Source organism: Pecten maximus, chromosome 7 (genome assembly GCF_902652985.1).
Source record: "Pecten maximus chromosome 7, xPecMax1.1, whole genome shotgun sequence".
In the NCBI taxonomy this organism is placed as follows: domain Eukaryota; kingdom Metazoa; phylum Mollusca; class Bivalvia; order Pectinida; family Pectinidae; genus Pecten; species Pecten maximus.
The window spans coordinates 42,230,409-42,246,832 of record NC_047021.1 but is presented as its reverse complement, the minus strand read 5'-3'; the positions used below and the strand labels follow the sequence as shown (position 1 = coordinate 42,246,832).

Below are 16,424 nucleotides of genomic sequence, written 5' to 3'. Positions count from 1 at the left end.
CATTAAACAAAATAAACCAAACCAAACCAAACACGAAATGTCCATAACATCTAGATTTTATGCTACATATGAACATGAGATGTCCATAACATCTAGATCTTATACTATATGTACATGAGATGTCGGTAACATCTAGATCTTATACTATATGTACACGAGATGTCCATAACATCTAGATCTTATACTACATGTACACGAGATGTCCGTAACATCTAGATCTTATACTATATGTACATGAGATGTCCGTAACATCTAGATCTTATACTATATGTACATGAGATGTCTGTAACATCTAGATCTTATACTATATGTACATGAGATGTCGGTAACATCTAGATCTTATACTACATGTACACGAGATGTCTGTAACATCTAGATCTTATACTATATGTACACGAGATGTCCGTAACATCTAGATCTTATACTATATGTACATGAGATGTCCGTAACATCTAGATCTTATACTACATGTACACGAGATGTCCGTAACATCTAGATTTATTGCTAAATGTTACAGTGTACATGAAATGTCCATAGCATCTCAATTTTATACTGCCCATACATAAAGTGTCCGTAACATCCAGATTTTATACTACATGTACATGAAGTGTCCCTAACATCTAGATTTCATACTACGAGTACATGAAACATCCGAAACATCTAGATTTTTTTTAGAAATGTCTATAATGTCTACATTAAGTTTAATCTAATATGTCTACCTTGTGAGCTGATGAATGCCTGAGATAGATGGATGTTATAATATTAAATATGCAGTACATGATGACTGCACTTGGCCCTTCTGCCAATTAAGGTTAACTAAAATCCAGACAAGAGGTCCAAAGGGCCTTAACGGTCCCCTGAGATTTGAAATATTTCAGTTAATTTAATTGACCCTTTTTGGCCCCACCCATCAGTCCTTGGGGTCAGTCAGGGCCAATATGTGCTTATCATTAAGCTGTCATCCCATGATGATAATTTTAAGAAAGTAAGAATGAATTCCAATAGAAATAAAACAAATGATTGTCAAAAATATGAATTCCCTATATAAACTATAGCAAAGTTTACCCTCTCCCTAGGGGCAAACTTGAGACCCCAGGGTCATGAAATTCACAATTTAAGTAAAACACCATGAAACCCTTCCTTCTATGAAAAGTATTTGATTCTATTTTATATAGGTATTGAGAAGAAGATTTTTGAAATTTCAGTCAATTTGACCCTTTTTAGCCCCGCCCATCAGCCCCTGGGGGTCAGTCAGGGCCAACATATGATACCATCAAACCGTTATCCAATGCTGATAATGTTGACCAGGTTAGAATGAGTTCCAATACAAATCCAACAAATAATGGTCAAAAATGTGATTTCCCGATATAAACTATACTAAAGTTTACGCCCTCCCCAGGAGCAAACGTGAGACCCAAGGGTCATTAAATTCACAGTTTTAGTAAAGCACCATATAAGACCCTTCCATCTATGGAGAGTTTTTGATTCTACCAAATATGAGAGTAGAGAAGATGATTTTTAAAATTTCAGTCAATTTGACCCTTTTTAGCCCCACCCATCAGCCCCTGAGGGTCAGTCAGGGCCAACATATTCATACCATCAAACTGTTATCCCATGCTGATAATGTTGACCAGGTTAGAATGAGTTCCAATACAAATCCAACAAATAATATTCAAAAATGTGATTTCCCTATATAAACTATACTAATTTAAAAGTTTACCCCCCTCCCCAGGGGCAAACGTGATACCCAAAGGGTCATGAAATTTACAATTTAAGTAAAACACCATGAAACCCTTCCATCTATGAAGAGTGTTTGACTCCACCATATCTGAGAGTAGAGAAGAAGATTTTTGAAGTTTTAGTCAATTTGACCCATTTTGGCCCCACCCCTCAGGCCCCTGGGGGGTGGGGACCATATAATTCACAATTTTGGTTGACCTTCAGCTATAGTAACTTTCTGCCAAATTTCATTGAATTTGGTTAAGTTGTTTTGGAGAAGAAGTCGAAAATGTAAATAGTTTACGGACGCACTACGGACGACGACGGACAAAAGGCGATTAGAATAGGTCACTTGAGACTTCGTCTCAGGTGACCTAAAAAAAAAATCCCAAATGCTTCAAAGATTCAAATGCCCACAAATAACAGAGCTATTATTATTGACAAAACTTTCTGAAATTACCATAACCAACCTTTTTTACTCTTTTGTAATATCAGGTTAGCCTCCTTTAGTGTTACTCCGCTATGTGCCACGACCAGAGCCTCAACTTTTGTCATAACCTAAAACAAAACATATAAAACATATATAGTATATTCTCCTGCTTAATGGTGCTGAATTTCATCATTTTTAATCTCATTGATAATATTTCCCATTTGTATCAATTTCTGACAAGTATTGAGATCAATACATACTGTTCATGAACTGAAAAGGTTTCACAGTTCAAACACAGCTAGTCACCATTAGGTTAGCCTATAGGAAAATAAACTGTCCCCCCACATCAATGACGAAAAATTGTAAGATCATGACTTTCAATATCCTGAAAATCCTAAAGTAATATGAAGTCAATGGAAACCAATTTAGCATATCAAAATACTATAAATACTAAGCAGAAGCATTGGATGAGGAAAACATATTTATCCGTAACATAGCCCAATTCGTTAGAGAGAGGTTTTTCCTTTGATTGTAGATCAGAAATTTGTGACTACAGTGGCTTTAATGAGATAAAGGGAGAGAGCAACATTTATTTTGTTATAATATAAATGGATCTAAAATATGTATGATGTCAATTGAAATTGTCCTATACAACAATATCTAGTGAATGGATCACATTATTTGTATTAATAATTTACCTCTCCCAGTGGGGTGTTGAATTCCTCCGTGGTCAGAAAATCGATGTCTCGCTGGGTCACGAGTCCGACTAGTTTCTCCCCCATGTGCCCGTTCTCTGTGATAGGGATACCCGAGAAGCCATAATTCTTCTTGGCTTCGTTGACGTCTTTCACGGTTTGTCTGGGTGACATGACAACAGGGTCCAGAATAAATCCTTGTTCATATTTCTGAAAAAACAACAACAACAAAATGACTAAAGAAATGTATTTATCACCTTCTTAACTAAATTGTCAGGGAGCTGAAGCTGGCCAATTTGCATATAATGGAGAAATTTATACAAGTCTTTTATAAGAGTATTTTATCTATCCTGCTGTTTTTTATAAGAGTATAGAGTGGATGTATATTATGTATCCTGTTGACAGCCTATAGCAAAACATGCTCTAAATCTGCAACAAACAAATATCAAAAACTATATACAGATTTCAAACCTGTAATTAGTTCTGCCATCCAGAGTAAATGGCAGAAACGCTGGTCTCTCAAGACGAGCAACAAACTTTTTAAAGTACAACCGAAACTTAAAACATCAACACCAAGTTGGAAGGATCATAGATAGTAGTGGTGCGCCGATCATCGATTATAATCGGTTGACGAATCGAATGCACCTTCGATTTCGACCATCGATTTCCGTTTTTCAAGAATCGATCATCGAACGCGCCCGAATCAAGGGAAGTCACTCTAATGTTATAACCTTAGAATAAAGATGGCGGACGGCTGCCTTGTCGTCGACGACTCCGTTGCAATTGCCACTACAACGGATACTGATACAGAGCTATTCGACCACCCGGGGTTGGAAAGGCGAAGTCAAAAGTATGGAATATATATGCATTCCGCAAAATAAAGAAAAGAATGGGGTCCTTCTAGAAAAAACCTTGACATGACGGTCGCTGTTTGCCGCCTTTGTAAGAAATGTTACAAAAATACAAGTAGCTACATTTCGGTATTTGATAGTATTAGATAGTGAAAGACTTATAAAATGACTCCATCTGTTTATTATTTTCGATAATAAGTAGCCCTGGAGGAATCATTTGGTTTCTTAATGATAAGTTTTAGCATATTTTATATATATTAGCTGAGTAATGAGGTATGTTTCTGCTAGGTATAAGGGAAACAGTCCAGCCACATTGCTCAATCCCTGCATACTTATATAATCTCGCAATAGGCAATACACAATCTACATTCTACAAAGAAGCACATTTTTATTTATATTTTGTAATTGCATACTGTATATTAATAGATAAATTTATGGTTTAATACAATAAGTACATGAAATGTCCGTAACATCTCAATTTTATACTGCACATACATGATCATGAAGTGTCTGCAATGTCTAGATTTTATGCTACATATGAACATGAGATGTCGGTAACATCTAGATCTTATACTACATGTACACGAGATGTCCGTAACATCTAGATTTATTGCTATGTGTTACAGTGTACATGAAATGTCCATAGCATCTCAATTTTATACTGCCCGTACATAAAGTGTCCCTAACATCTAGATTTTATACTACAAGTACATGAAACATCCGGAACATCTAGATTTTTTTTTTTTAAATGTCTGTAATGTCTAGATTAAGTTTAATCCAATATGTCTACCCTGTGAGCTGATGAATGCCTGAGATAGATGGATGTTATAAAATTAAATATGCAGTACATGATGACTGCACTTGGCCCTTCTGCCAATTAAGGTTACATTGTAACTAAAATCTAGAAAAAAAAAATCCAAATGCTTAAAAGATTAAAATGCACACAAATAACAGAGCTATGACTATTGACAAAACTTTCTGAAATTACCATAACCAACCTTTTTTACTCTTTTGTAATATTAGGTTAGCCTCCTTTAGTGTTACTCCGCTATGTGCCACAACCAGAGCCTCAACTTTTGTCATAACCTACAACAAAACATATAAAACATATATATCGAACTTCATCATTTTTAATCTCATTGATAATATTTCCCATTTGTATCAATTTCTGACAAGTATTGAGATCAATACATACTGTTCATGAACTGAAAAGGTTTCACAGTTCAAACACAGCTGGTCAGCATCAGGTTTGCCAAGGAAAATTAACTGTCCCACATTAATAACGAAAAATAATACACCTAAAGTAATATGAGGTCCATGGAACCAATTTAGCATATCAAAATACTATAAATACTAAGCAGAAGCATTGGATGAGGAAAACATATTTATCCGTAACATTTATTTTGTTATAATATAAATGGATCTAAAATATGTATGATGTCAATTGAAATTGTTCTATACAACAATATCTAGTGAATGGATCACATTATTTGTATTAATATTTACTTCTCCCAGTGGTGTGTTGAATTCCTCCGTGGTCAGAAAATCGATGTCTCGCTGGGTCACGAGTCCGACTAGTTTCTCCCCCATGTGCCCGTTCTCTGTGATAGGGATACCCGAGAAGCCATAATTCTTCTTGGCTTCGTTGACGTCTTTCACGGTTTGTCTGGGTGACATGACAACAGGGTCCAGAATAAATCCTTGTTCATATTTCTGAAAAAACAACAACAACAAAATGACTAAAGAAATGTATTTATCACCTTCTTAACTAAATTTTCAGGGAGCTGAAGCTGGCCAATTTGCATATAATGGAAAAATTTATACAAGTCTTTTATAAGAGTATTTTATCTATCCTGCTGTTTTTTTATAAGAGTATAGAGTGGATGTATATTATGTATCCTGTTGACAGCCTATAGCAAAACATTCTCTAAATCTGCAACAAACAAATAACAAAATACCATATTCAGATTTCAATCCTGAAATTAGTTCTGCCATCCGGAGTAAATGGCAGCAACGCTGGTCACTCGAGACGAGCAACAAACTTTTTAAAGTACAACTGAAACTTAAAACATCAACACCAAGACGGAAGGATCGTAGAGAGGAAATAGTCCTCTCTCGGCTCCGTACCGGGCACACATATCCTACTCATTCGTTCCTTTTGAAACGAAAGGATCCACCGGTGTGTTATGCATGTGATGCTCAATTCACAGTGGAGCATTTTTTAATAGAATGTTCCGATTTCAAGCACATTCGTGATAAATACTTTCGAGTCACGGATATGAAAACCCTTTCAGTTCTGTGGATTCGAAAACAATATTTATATAGCTACTTGAAAGAAATCGATCTATTCTATAGACTTTGATGTCTTTTACGTGACTCTCTTTGACGTTCTATCTATATCACAAAGTTCACATAATCTATTCGTACATCTGTATATATATTTCACCATTTTTAACGAACTTTTTTATAATAATGATCTAAATATACAATACGAATGCTTTTAAAAATGATAATTTTTATCTGATTTTAACGTTAAAAATTAAAAAAAACGATAGTATATTGTTTGGCCCTAAATGACCCTAGTTGTCGATGGGCCGTAAAACACAAACAAACAAACAAACAGCCTATAGGTGGCTAACACATGAACTTAAACTTAGGCTTATTGCAGGGCAACGAAATGGCTTTTTAGGCCATATTTGATATAACTGAAATTGACATTGAGAGGGCCTATTTAACCTGGCATAGAGTACTGCTTATTATCCAATAAATGTATAACAAAATTTCAATCTGATGGCTTTTGAACATAGACTTGATCTTGATACATGAATTGAATTATCATAAAGCTTGTTGGCCTATGTTAATGGCTGCCTTTAATTTGTAGAGTATCTACAAAGAGACCAAGCAATGATTATGGGTCACAGTCCTGTACATAAATAAATCAACAACCGTGACATGATACTGTGACAATAATCAATAATACTATACTCTCAATACCAAACATCACAAGATTAATTAAGGCAGGTATTCAGGGATACCCTTGCCCCATCCCTGTAAAATCACCAAAATATTTTTCACTAATCATTTTATGTACAAAATTGTACATGTATCTATATTCACAACTAAAATCACCAAAGTTTTACTTTCACTATCAATTTTCACAACTTAAATGATCAAAATTTTATCATTTGATTTTACTGCTTTGCATGTGCAATTCTCCTAATCTTCAAAATCAATCTCATAATGATCATTAGCTTAATACAGACTTGTACTTGGCAGGTGATGAGGTCAAAACTATCAAAGGAGGTAAATGCTTGCTAATTTTGTCACTTTACCATCAAAACAGTCATATAGTGACAGTGGTCTTTGGGTTGTTAAGTGTGGCCTTTGACCTTTAACCTTGACTGAAGATGACCACCAAAATCTTTCTAGATTTACACATATATGCACTAAGGCATTTAGCATGGACAGATGGTGGCACATATGTGTAACAGGAGAGGAGAAAATGTAGCAGCCAGCTGACCGGGGTTCGAACCCGGGACCTACGAACACTAGTCGGAGGCTCTACCAATTGAGCTACCTGGTCACTGATGATCGACCCAGTCAAGTCCCGCTACATATGCATGCACATGCAGACATGTTATTACAATGCACTGTAGCTACAATGTATTCAGGCCTGGCCTCCATACACACACACACACACACACACACACACATATTACTAAGTGGGGTTTTAAATCATAATCTCCGTATCAGATCTATGCATTCAATTATGACGTATAGAATACCGGAATAAACATAATGGGTGTTTAATACATCTTTCATGGTTTTGTGAGTTTTATTTCGGTCCATATTTGTTAACCGAGATCACGACACTCGACATGGATGTTTCCTGAGATAGTTATTTTTACGATCCCCACAGGTCTGTAATCACGACCCATTAATCATTATATAATGCCAGGTTGCTCACTACTTACAAGTTAAAATTTCAAGCGTGTAATATCAATTATTCAGGGGCATTTTATGTAACACCTGTGTGTGTGGCGGAGTCTGTTATCTCTATTATCAATGAGATTTAATTATGATGTATAGATATACTGGTATTATTGGTGTTTATCTATCATGAGTTGTGACAAACCTTTATATCAGCCCACATTGAGATCACGATATAATATATATACTCAACTATCATAAACGTTACCATTTGAGGTTTTTTAAAAATATATCCGACACAGTGTGACCTTGAAAGTAGGTCAAGGTCGATGAGGAAAATAACCATCTGTCCCTGGCAGATTTCTACCAAGACACCAGTTCAAACAGTTGTCTAGAAGAAGGTTAATTACCATTAAGTGTAGGTTAGACAGATCTATAGATGGACAGACGGACAGTTGATGGACAGTATATCTGGGATGGCCTGCACCAGGCAGACCCTTTCATGCACTGGGAGCTTATATAGATCGAACAATTTTCTCCAATTCAAGGTGCTAACAATAAATTAATTAAGACATGGAAAGTGTTTGGTAACATCTAAAACCTAATAAATTAACACATCAGTCCTGCATACCACTGTAAGCACACCCAAACCTTTTTCAGGAAAATAGGATGGGTGAGCTTAATGAAACATATAAAAAGTTTTCTACCTCATCAATCAGCCAATATAATCTTCAGTCTTTATTTTAGCCAAAGATTCTAGATTATTTTTGCTACACATAATTATAAAGCATTTAGATGGAAAAAAAATTCTACCCAAATTTCCCTCATTATGCTTTTAGTAAGTACCCCATTTTTGTAAGCACACAATATGCTTATTAATCAGGTCAGATGTGGTATAAAAATCAGGTCGAGTAAAATTGAAAAACAATCAATGCATAACTAACAAAACCCATTTTCCTTGGAAAACATTGATCAAGCTAGCACACACAGCCTCGGGTATATTGACCAACTGTGTATACACTCTACACCTCCCCGGACAATTTAATGACACACAACCAAATTATCTATGGAACATAAACATGTCAACTCCACTTTATTGAAAAACCAATAACTTATCTAAATAAGTAATTGAAGTTTTATTGAACGTTGGGTAATTGGAATCCTGACCGTTCTGTGAGGATCACCTTAGCAGCATAAATCTCGCCACCTGAGCTGCACCAATTAACCTCACCTCCTAATCAGTGACTGCCGATAAATACCTGCTCAGCCATATGAATCCAGTGGTAATTATAGCTTCATCCAAACAAGATTAAATCAGAAAGGTTATGCTTCGTCTTAATCGATCACTTTGATTTTCCGTAATGAAAAACATCAGGCTCTTCATTGATTTTCTGCATTTTCTACTATCAATCTTACATAGCCCTAAATGTCAGGAAAACTATATTTGTAGCATGTATATCTCTTGAAAACATTAATTGGTACCTTGCAAGGTCAAAACTTTTCTAGGTACAAGACATGCATGTATATATATGCTCGCTAAATTTTAATGCACCGATGCATGCATATTTTGAGATTGAAATTCTACTTACATTTTGTACATCAAAAGCATATGCAGGTGCCCTCAGAGTAAATAGCATGGTTATTGATTATATGTCACAGTATAATCAGCTTCTGGCTATTACATGTTTGTGGATCAAAAGAGTCTGTCATGCAACTTCTCCATAATACCTGGATTCTGACATCAATAATGATATCAGAGCTAGTATGGACTCATCAAGTGATGTTTCAATCTTCAGAAACATCAACTTAACAGGTAATCAGCTTTGACACAGTTCTGATTCAATAATCAATTCTGCTTTTGACAAGATCTATTTCTTTACACTGTTCACCAAGAATTATATTTTCAAAAGATACATACTGACCTGATTAAAGTTTATATTCTTTATTGAACAATCCAAGATTAAACAGGGGTTAACTTATTGTCATTTTCAATTTCTTAATATGTAATTCCTACTTGAAACCAAGAAATTCCAGCGTCATGGTCCATTGAAACAAGATTTGTAACATTATAATTAGTCTGTCCTCATTTTCGCATATGTTTCAGACAATGTACATGTCTGATCAATCGAAATTGGGCCAATTTCCAGCACCAGATTCATCAACATTGCAGCTCTACAGTGCAGCTAAAATATGTACCACCAAATATCCACTTTCCACTTGAGCTCTCAAATACTATAAATGTCGAGTACATACAATGATATATGTATGCCGGGCAATCAACATAAAAGATGCGCTTACCATATCTACCATTTATGCAGAAAATTTCCAATGTGAAATCATTTTAGTTGGAAATACTGAAGAAAGCTAGAAAATGTCTGTAAGACATAAATGCCCCTGCTGCCACTTGACAATCCAAAACCTCAGCAGTTCCTGACACTATCTAGTTACATATTGCATTAGGATGGGATGGGATGGGATGGGATGGGATGAGACGAAACGGGACACACATGGGTAACGCTATATGCCTCCCCATTTTATGGCGGGGGCATCAAAATGAAGATGTGCTTATTGATATAATCAAACAATATATTGATTTAAAGAAAAAAAAGCTTTTGTTTGGAGAAAGAAAAAGATTATTCATGAACAGAAATCTGAATGTTTTGATTTGAATTTTTTTTTCTGAAACAGTTGAGGTTGCAGATTGCACTGACAGATCTTTTTAGTGATTTAATTGAAGACATCAATCCTCTACCACAGAATATGTGGGGAAGGTACATTTATTACGTCCAATATGGTAAAATCAAATCAGCATTAGTAAGCAACAGCACCTGATCATATGCTGACCATGAACCTTCAAAGATTTTTGTTTACAAGATCATTTTCAAGATAAAAATATCTATAGTATACTTAATGATTTATGAAAACTCATTCCATATTTTCATGGTTGTTGGTGATCATATCTTTCAATATACTTTATATGTCAAATGCAAACTCATTTGCTAATCTATTTATCTTTGGTACCATTTTGCGTCTCTTGAGTTCTCACACTTTTTGTTATCCTTGAAAATGATCATTTTCTACACTGTATGGATAACATGGATGTTATCTGCCCTCCCTTACACCAGATCTGTCTATTATCGCAATCTGAATCAAGATCCCTTTACATGCAAATTTGTGAAGAAAGGATTTACTTTTCTCTTACCCTGGACAGGGATATCCGCAGTTTTACCGGGGTGAGATTTTCTTATCTCACCCTAGGGATAAGACAAGCTACACATGCTCTTCTCACGTTCGCATCAATTGTATTTCGTCACGTCAACAATATCATGACGTCACGGCAACAGTACAATGACGTCACGTCGGCAATTCAATCACGTCACGTCGGCAATTCAATCACGTCACGTCAACATTTCCTTACATTGAAGTAACGTATATATTAGATACATAAGCGGGTAAACAGGGTAAGAGAAAAATAATCATTCACCCCCATGGAAGTGAGACAGGGGAATCTCAACCCTCAGGGTAAGATAATTAAGCTGCCAAACACTTTTTTGCCTCGTGTTTGGCAACTTAAGAATCTTCCCCTTGGGTTGAGATTCCCGTCTCACCCCCATGGGAGTGAAAGATTCTATTAGTCTGGCTCTACATATATGTACCTGTTATCACAATGTATGACAAGATTAAAGACAAAAGTGAGTGAAGATCAAAGATAAGAGTGAGTTTGACTGGCACTGCAGCTTAATGGCAAATTCCATGACTAGCTTTGATGTTGTATTATATAGCTCTCTGACAATCTTCTAAGCCCAGTGCAGGTAACATTCTATCAGTCGGTGGTTGGTCATTAGCTAACACATCACAGTGCCATACATAAACAGTAACGTATGTATCCACAGATCGTTTATAAAAATGTCTTCCTTCCTCATTTGTGTTACTGTACATCTGATTATTAGCACAATCAATGTATCCATATGCACACTATACAGGTATGTATTGTTTCTGTTGTAATTGTACTGTGTTAAATTTATGTTATATATATATATATATATGCAGGGCTCAAAGTATTTTTACAAGGTGGCCTAGCTATTTGGCTACCAAGTCATAAAATCTAGGCGCCAATTGGAAAAGTTCATCATGATCACTGCACCATCAAATTGTTCATTTTTTAAAGAATGTTAATGTGGCACAATGGTAAAAGCTGCAGGTATTTCTGGCTAGGTGATTATATTTATTTATTAGGTGCCATAGATCGTGACTTCGAGGCTCGGTCACAGCACGAGTCATAAAATTGTAATCCTTTGTGATGTAAAGAAAAATATTTAAAAAATTTGTAACCAACTTACTTTTAAAAAAAATTTCCGTATTCACGATCTCCACATGGATGTGTACCAAACTTTTTCTTACTTTATTTATATAAATTTATATATATATATCTGATACAGTAGATACAATTATATGTAATGTGTTAGTACGATCCATAAAGTTGAAGGGGACAGTAAATTATAAAACAAACACATATACCTGGTAAAAAATTAATGCAAAAAATTAAGTTATCAAGCATACAATGTACCCTATTTTAACATATTTCAAGCCTCAGGAAAGTACACGATGTACCTTATTTTGACAGATTAAATATCTAAATAACTAGATTGTTTAACAAGCTGCTGCTCTTTCTGATGACCTAATTCTACTTTTTAGAATTATAATTCATGTTTTACTAATACACAATTAGATTTTAAGGAAAATTAAATAAGATTCATCGTAAAATATAAAATCTAAAACATCTGATGAATAAATATACAAAAATGTTAACTGAGAGTGAGAAAAATTTATTCAAATAAAATTTATTTTTATTTTTCACAACCGTATCTTCTAAAATATAAGGGGCCACGGTGGTAGAGTGGTTAAGGTGTCCAAACACTTTATCACTAGCCCTCCACCTCTGGGTCGTGAGTTCAAAACCTATGTGGGGCAGTTGCCAGGTACTGATTGTAGGCTGGTGGTTTTTCTCCAGGTACTCCGGCTTTCCCCGCCCTTCAAAACCTGGCACGTCCTTTTAACAGCCAGGGTTATTTAAGGAAAACAAAATAAAACCAACAACCAAATAAACGTCTAAAATATAAAGAATTAAGAATAATCCACTCACCTTAACTTTTCTAACTTCATTGGCTTGAAACTCTGCTGCACAATTGTGATGGATGACACCCACGCCACCACATAACTGTAAGACAATTAAAAGATTTGTGACTTTAAAGTGATCTTCCTGATTTTGTAATTTATAAGACAGATTTTATTTAAGCATTGATGTCAATTTTTTTTAGTTTCATCGGGGTATGAAAAAAAAAATTGTTTGCAAACTGTATGAATAGTGGTATGAAAAAAAAATCTCAACCAATCAGAAAGCCGCATTCTGTGTACAAACAATGGGAAATTAATTATGAACTATTGTACTAAGTATCTGTCATAATATTTTTTTTATTGAAAGGCAGATTTTACCCTTTCAACACTGAAATCAACAACAAACAACAATCAATAGTTGATATACTCAGCCTGTTATAAGCCTTGGAGGTGGGGAGGACTTATTTCAAAAGTTAGATTTGGATTTGGTAACACTTTTTATTAAACTTATTGATATGGTTGGGCATACAAGATTGTTACCAAGTGGGGGCTTGTATTTGGATCGATTTATGTATTATTTGAGAATAATCATTTTGGCAATATTTACTTTCAGAAAAATATTACATAATGTCAGGTTTAATCTATGGACTTATAAGTGACTAGAGTATCATTACTTCTCCTCCATATGATCTTATTCAGGATTAAATGTTGTTTTATCTACAAAGCATAGGAGGAAGCCAATATTACATTACTTACCGCCATTCCGATTGCCATACTAGATTCTGTGACAGTATCCATAGGAGAAGAAACAAGGGGTGCCTTGAGGGTAATTTTGCGTGTGAGAGCTGATGTGAGGTCCTGCAAAATAAAATCAATGATATATTTACACAAAACCATTTATTTTTCTTCAATTTAGCTTTAGAAATTTTAGAGGTCAAATCACTATTTCTCAGAAATATGAAGGGTCAAAACATATGTCAAATAGACATGTCACTTAATATCTCAATTAGACAGATCTTATTTAGGTGATGAGAAAATAACTTACTATCAAGGGTCTAATATAGATGTCCTGATTCTATTTCATGATCATATACAGATGTAAATGTAAAATAGGCAATATATTCAAGGTCAGACCTTTAGAAATTAGTTATTTTATTACAACAACCATCAACGCAATACATATGTACATATATGCATGTACAAAAATGTAGATTTATCATATTTTTAGGTTCATAGAATATTTTTAAAAAATCAAGTCTATTTTTTTATCAATAATTCAATTTTTTTCTGTTTTAATTTTGTATCAAAACATGTACAATATTTGAATTTTATATACCCAGTATTAGGAACTTTTTTTGCCAAAAATTCAGCACCAGGTTGGTAAAAAGTTTATTTCATTTAATAGTAAATTTCAAGACTAATCTGATTGCAATGAAGTTTTCATCTAGAGAATTTTGCATAAATTAATTAAGTGTATTATGTGATGGCGACAGACTATGATATACCAAGCTAATGCAATCATACAGCTGAGTAAAAAATGTTAATATGATATGTACATTGCATGCAGGCTGATCATGTACAGGATGATGTGGGTATACATACGAAAACAAGAATTATATACATACCACATTTTCCGAAAGAAAATCAATAAAACCTGGCAAGATAAGGAAATCACTGAAAAACAGAGAAAAAACCCAATAAGATTTCACTCAATCAACATCTGACTGCCATTAATTATGGCAGAGTAATTAGCCCATATACGACATTCATCTACATTTGTCCTCATCGGTACATATATTGTGTATATAGCCAAGTTACTGGGACTTGCTTCACACCATAAGATTGAATGTTTCTGCTATCTCTTTGAAATCTGTCCGATATATTCTCAAAATCCTGCTTGGTGAAAAGAAAAAAAGAAATAAATAGAAAACATGTGTTAGACCTTGGTTATTATATATACGATAAAGGAGAAAATATCCAGCCATGCAGTTGGCAATTTTGGGAAATTACCACCTGGTGAAAATTTTTGAGAAATTAAGAACTAAAGAGTAAAATGATTACATGGGAACATGCTCAACATATAGGTAGCTGGTTTCCATTTCAAAAAGCTTGGTAATATAACTTGCAAAATTTCATAACTTTTGCATAACTCAGATTTACGAAATTACTTAGAGTTTCACAAAACTTAACTCCATGTCCACTTTATGTCTGTCTTAACTTAAATTGTGTTGTTTCTATACTATACACAATAATTAATACACTTTTGAACAAAAAATTGTGCCATATCATGATATGTGTGTAAACGCAACCATAACCTTTCATTAAGAAGTGACCTATGCATGCGTAATGAGTGTTTCAAGACACTGACAGAAGTTAAGATTTGGGATGTTGTAGATACTAGCCCAATAATCTTAATCCTGTGACTTGTTCTTGATATCCGTACACTGATCGCGAGTTAGGCTATTTTAAGAATAATTTTTTATTGCATTGCCACCTAGTCCTATGTGCATTACTGTGCAAAGAGCAAAGCGACATACACATATAGGCTAAATTACTGATTGTTTTACTATTAACACTAGCAACCATCTTGTTTCAAACAACCCAAAATTTTGGTATAAACTGCAATCCTAATGAATTAAAACACTTTACGTGTTGCAGTCTGTAAGGTCTAATGAATAGGATCGAGATTGCATTTCGTAAGGCAGGTAAAGTGAAAGCATTTATTCTACAGACACCTGATACAAAGTTATTAAGTTTTGTGTAAAATTTTATGTAAATATTTACCAAAATTTGTAAGTGATGAAGCTTTAGTTCATGAAATGGAAGTGAACTTTTTTAATATTTTAACAAAATTTGTACGTGATGAATTATGAAGCTTTAGTTTGTGAAATGGCAGTGACTTTTTTGGGGTGCATTTGGGACTGATTATATAGCTCCTTCCTCTAGTAATATTTTCCAAATCAGAAATTGTTGAAGTATCCCTGTACATCAATTAGTATGAAGAAATGTTGATTATCGAAACTCGACACACATAGAACAAGATTTGTTAAGAATATTTCCTCAATTAGTGATAGACTTAAAAGTTAGAACACAAATTTTTGACAATATTTCCTCGATTAGCGATAAAAACGATGGTATTTTCCCAAAAGAAATGGTGCAGGCCCCTGTAAAAATAAAGGTAAGACAATCACTGAATATGGTATCTTGGATTTATGTCCTGAAATATCACACATAGCCCTATATCTTAGATATTTGATTTTAACACAGGGTGTTAATAATTAACTAAATTTATATTTTGCTGTCAGTGGTAGATTTAACTATAAGTAGCCAATGTACATAATGTAATAGTTATACTATATCATGTGAAATTTTACATTAAAAGTTGAGATTTTTAAAAATATTCCTGAAAGTCAGACATTTTCACGATCCAGCATTACAGTAGACAGTATTAGAAAGCTGGAACCTTTAGGTTAGTAGGCCTAACAGGTTTTGTTTTTCAAAATTGGTTTTATTAAATCAAACTGAAAATTTATTCACACAGTCAGAGCAAAAACCCTATGACAACAGTGTCACAAGAACACTCTTTTGTTTATTGTAATATAATATAACACAAGTATGACTAATAGTTTCTAGTAAGTGTATGTAAGATTTCAAAACAGTTTAACTAATGACTGGAGACTTTGT

General features: G+C 34.3%; 1 protein-coding gene across 1 annotated transcript in view; it reads right to left on the bottom strand.

The window, feature by feature from the left end:
• The window catches only part of LOC117330892 (inosine-5'-monophosphate dehydrogenase 1b-like), a 46,913-nt gene that overhangs the window by 21,790 nt on the left and 8,699 nt on the right, over positions 1-16,424 (bottom strand). Inside the window, exons 3-7 of the mRNA XM_033889444.1 lie at positions 14,366-14,414; positions 13,497-13,598; positions 12,769-12,843; positions 5,202-5,408; positions 4,694-4,781 (exon numbers count right to left, since the gene is read on the bottom strand). Of these exons, the coding sequence (XP_033745335.1) occupies positions 4,694-4,781; positions 5,202-5,408; positions 12,769-12,843; positions 13,497-13,598; positions 14,366-14,414 (521 nt within the window). The remainder of the gene's footprint in view (positions 1-4,693; positions 4,782-5,201; positions 5,409-12,768; positions 12,844-13,496; positions 13,599-14,365; positions 14,415-16,424) is intronic.